This window comes from Diorhabda sublineata, chromosome 6 (genome assembly GCF_026230105.1).
Source record: "Diorhabda sublineata isolate icDioSubl1.1 chromosome 6, icDioSubl1.1, whole genome shotgun sequence".
In the NCBI taxonomy this organism is placed as follows: domain Eukaryota; kingdom Metazoa; phylum Arthropoda; class Insecta; order Coleoptera; family Chrysomelidae; genus Diorhabda; species Diorhabda sublineata.
In genome coordinates, this window is record NC_079479.1 from 1,647,883 (window position 1) to 1,652,394 (window position 4,512).

Consider the following 4,512-nt stretch of genomic DNA (forward strand, 5'->3'; position numbering starts at 1 on the left):
AAAATATGTTTGTATTCAACTAAAACAACTGATTATCGTTATTAAATATTTTTTATTAAATTTTAAATATGGACATACAAAAATTGTAAAATTATGACAACTGACGTATCATTAATGATCTAATTAATCGCAGGAACGATATTAGCTCTATGAAATTTTTTGAATTGCGTCAACATCTGAAAAAATCAAAATATCTTACGTATATTTATGTTTTACGTCACTTTTCAGTGAACTTACTACTTTTTCTGCAAAATAAAATCTCGTTATTAATTCTGTTATTTTCTTTTCAATGGTTCCCAAATAAATTTTCACGTTAAATAAATTCATTGACGAATCTGCTCCTGAAATATCCAGAAAAATATTTAACACGCCGCCACTGGTCACAAAAAATATTGAATCCGACATCTTGATAATTTTGGGAAGTTTGGTTAGGTTGGTAAATATAAGTGCAATTAATTAATAAATAATGAATTAAAAATTAATAATAACTTAGTGGTGTATATCCTAATTCTTCTCTTTCAAAACATATAACAAATTTTTCATTCTATTAAATTGTAAACAGCTATTGTTATTGGGAGAAAGAAATAAGTCTTTTCGGACTAGGTGGCAACGTTGTAGACGTTGTTTATATGATTGCCGAATTCGACCAATTTGAAATTTAACAGTTTTTTCCAGTTTTTATAGCACGTGCATTTTAGTTTTCAGATATATTTTTAATTGTTTGTAAACACACACTTTAAGAATCATTTATAAAAATAATAGGTACTATTTCTTTAGAAACTGGTTCCAAATATAAACAATACAACGCTGAAAATCTTGATAAAAAGATAAAGATGGATTAATTTGACCTAATTTTTGACATACTATAACGTATGTATTATAATTGTTTGAATTTTTCAGAAAAATTCATAAACTAATAAATAATAAAACAAATAGTAGATACCCAAAATGGCTGACTGGCAACGCTGCGATAATTGACAACAGTATACAGTTTTAAATTCGATTACCACGTTGCCGTATTTAATCATACGTTAAAATGTTAATACATATATATTAAATTAGTTTTCAATAACTTATATCGTGAAATTAAAAACAAATTTATTGAAAACGCATTTTATCTGTATATAGTATAAAAAACCCTTGTTATGGGATGTATAAAAGTCAACGTTTTAGAAAGAAGTTTTCCTAAGTATTTTTACATACAGTTAACGCCGGCAAATGTGCAATAATTAGAGAGTTTTGGTGGGAGTAAATATTTGCTCGTTCTCACATCAAACCACGACAGTAGTAAAGTTCGCATAGTACAGGTGGCGCTAGAATATACTTTAGCGGTAATTTTCGACAACAAGTTTCATAATATTCATAAAGTTACTAATATTATTATTAAATTCGGTAAAAAATATCCAGAATACATGATTTTACGATTTATTCATTACACATAGATGTAAGGGCTGAATAAAATTTCATAAATCGACATAATTTCAATAAAATAATCTAACCCAATTTGTTTTAATTATTTTACTTACCCAGTAAACCAAGAATCGGTCCTCTATCACAGGATAACAAATCAAAAATTTCTTCAATACCTTCCAATATCGATTTAAGTTTAAATTCCACTTTCTTAACATTTTCCTCACTATCATTAGCCTAAAAAATAGCTTTTAAACAAAGCATACAGTGATGTCAAATTTAGTTATTTGATTACAATGTTATTATTTTCTTGTGTCATATTTCTTTCCGCTTTCAACAGCCTCAGTGACCGGACTAGATAATAAAAAAGGCAGACAAAACCCAGGTAAAACTAAATAAGTTCATCGACCTTGATAGAAAAAGAGTTACCAGTGCGGTTTTCTTCAAAAAATTCCTAAAATCGCAGCTAGAATGAAATCTTACCTCTTTAATAGCCGCTTCTAGTTGTTTTCGTAAAAATTCCAAATTATGCATACGCTCTTTTTCTTTCGATTGACTTATTTCAATTTGCTCATCTGAAAAATTAACTTTTTCAAAATTAATTAATTTTATTTATAAACTCTAACCTATTTTCGCTTGTATTTCATTTAGAGTAACTTGTAACAAATCAATCTCGTGATTTAATTCATTTACATAATTAAATAAAGCGAAATTCTCTTCTTCTTGTTTCAGATATAGAGAAGCCATTTTATTAACATCGTTTTCACCACAAAATGTCTAAAAAGTCATAATAAATAATAATCACTTAATCACAACTCTATCTCCCTTTAACACATACAAATCTCGTAATATCGAAAGAGATAACCTATAAAAGGATGTACAAATAAATACCTGTATTTGTTTCATTGTATTTTCTAACATTATCAGTTGATTTTGTTGGTTTTGAGTCTGTAGATCTCTTTTTTTACGTTCTTTCTCCTCCAAATCTTTCAAGATTCTTTTTTGTCCTTTTACGCTCAAAAACTCTCGCAAAGTTACGTCATGATCTAGTTTCCTTTGAATTTCTCTCATTTCCTTAAAACGTCATTAATACAGAAAATCGTGCAACGTCGACATTAAGTTAGGCAACAATTAGACAACAAGTGTGTATAAATAGTAAACATCCGTTGATTTTCCCTAGATGGCGCTTATTACTTTATTCTTATTCGTTCGGTTACTTTATACAAAATCATCTTTTATTAAGTGTGTAATAAATAGTATTATTTATAATAATATTTAATACAACATTATACACGTATTCTTATTTAAATACGGTATTTAGACAACAAAATTTCTGCATCTAGTAGCGCCATCTCATTGCCGCTTACTGTAATTTCATGTAACAATATTCATCAAAGGGATTTCTTGAATGTTGGTTGTATTGGCTGTCATAGTTTTAGTGACTTTGGAAAGACCTTGGAACAAACGCGTATGTTATAGGGGGACATTCAGAAGTAGTTATAAATTAATCGTAAATAAAATTTTGTAATCTATGTTACGGGGGAGTATTCAATAGTAGTAATATTATATTCCGTATTAAAAGTGATTGTTACGAGGGGATTTTAGAAAGTTTATACCTCTGTATGTGCTAAATAGTCGCTTTGTGCTCGTTTTTTTAGAGCGGCAAGTTTTGTACACCATTCTTCTCTTTGATCGAAGGCAACCGAGGCCTGTTCAATCAATTCAACCATGTATTTTTTTCTGTTTTGCATTTCCTTCAGTAATGATTCCCATATTATATTATAACCTGCTCTGAAACATTTTATTTTATATGGAAGCACCGATTTAAAGAAGCATCTATACCTTTCTTTCAATAGATGATCGATTTCTTCTCTGAGCTCTTTATTTTTCGTTAATATGCCACAAAATTTTTTAACGGCGTTTTCTAACCTATCTTTCAATATTTGTATTGATTGTTCTCCCATTTTTAAGCGATTTTCGTAGTCTTGGTCTGTTATAACCGATTTGGGCCGTAAACGTTGACTGTCTGCTTCCATCTACACGAAAAAATAAATGACATTGTATATAAAAAAGAAGATTTTTACCTTTTTTATTTGTATTTCCAATTCTCTAAGTTCTTCTTTTTCTTTTCTAACCAATTTGTCGTACCTCTCGTAATCTTCAAGTAATTTACTCATTTTCTTAATCAACTTTTCATCGTTTCGTTTTTGATTCAAACACGTTGCCACGTTAATCTCCTCATAAATTTTCTCTTTTTCCTTCCTTAGTCTACCGATAATAGTTCGTTGTTTTCTCAATTTTGAACCTGTTTCTTCCAAAAACGCCATTCGATCTTCCTCCATGATACGCAACTTGAAACGCCAGTCATCAGATAAATGAATAAACAAAAACTAATTAAAAATAAAAATAATAAAATAACTCGAAAATAATTTTTATCATTACTATTAATTTCCCCCTCGTATGTACTATTAAGCGTGACGCATCCTGTATATTCAAGAGTGTGTTATTACCTGCCTCTGTAATCGAGCTAATTCTTCCTCGGCCATAGTAAGCATTTCTTTGTCATTGCTAGTATTACCTATTCTTGTCTGATTCATTTTTTTTACTTCTTTCACTATTCTATCTTTAGAGAAATAAAACAATCATCCACACTCAATGTTTTTTATTACTGTTTATTGGTTGCCTAGAGACATAATGGTGTAAATTCCATAGATGCCAAACGTTCTAATTCCTTTTACTATTGAACTAATATAAAGTCAAAAAAGAGAATTTGATCGTTTTGGAGATGTATTTATTTATGTATTTAATTGCAGTTATTAAAAGTAAATAAAACCATAGATAAAAATTGGTAATATAGTGGTGCTGTATCTTAAGCGGAATTTTTTGGAACTAATACACATGTAACGTATTAAAAATATAGATATTTTATATATGGAGATGTGGTTCTTCACTAAATCTAATCAAATATAATTATCATTTACTAATAATTAATATTTCAATAATTTCTGTCAGAATATTTTGGAGAAACAGTAAAGGTATTATTAAAAAGTGGATGTGGCAACGTTGTATCTCCAGGTAACAATCGCGAATGAATTTGAAAAC

At 28.9% G+C, this 4,512-nt stretch overlaps 1 protein-coding gene across 1 annotated transcript; it reads right to left on the reverse strand.

Moving 5' to 3' along the window:
- Positions 1-1,518: 1,518 nt before the first annotated feature.
- Positions 1,519-4,007, reverse strand: LOC130445110 (coiled-coil domain-containing protein 63-like). Its single transcript, XM_056780622.1, has 8 exons — positions 3,921-4,007; positions 3,495-3,761; positions 3,253-3,446; positions 3,027-3,201; positions 2,302-2,484; positions 2,037-2,187; positions 1,894-1,985; positions 1,519-1,647 (listed from the first exon to the last, which is right to left on the reverse strand). The coding sequence occupies exons 1-8, from the start codon at positions 4,005-4,007 to the stop codon at positions 1,519-1,521; spliced, it is 1,278 nt and encodes a 425-aa protein (XP_056636600.1).
- Positions 4,008-4,512: the final 505 nt, after the last annotated feature.

Excerpts from the sequence above, each read along its gene's own strand:
- LOC130445110 (XM_056780622.1), bottom strand. The coding sequence starts at position 4,007 with ATGAATCAGACAAGAATAGGTAATACTAGCAATGACAAAGAAATGCTT. Across the intron at positions 3,202-3,252 it reads GATCATCTATTGAAAGAAAG|AGCAGGTTATAATATAATAT; the intron begins GTATAGATGCTT and ends AAAATGTTTCAG. Across the intron at positions 1,648-1,893 it reads TAGAAGCGGCTATTAAAGAG|GCTAATGATAGTGAGGAAAA; the intron begins GTAAGATTTCAT and ends GCTATTTTTTAG.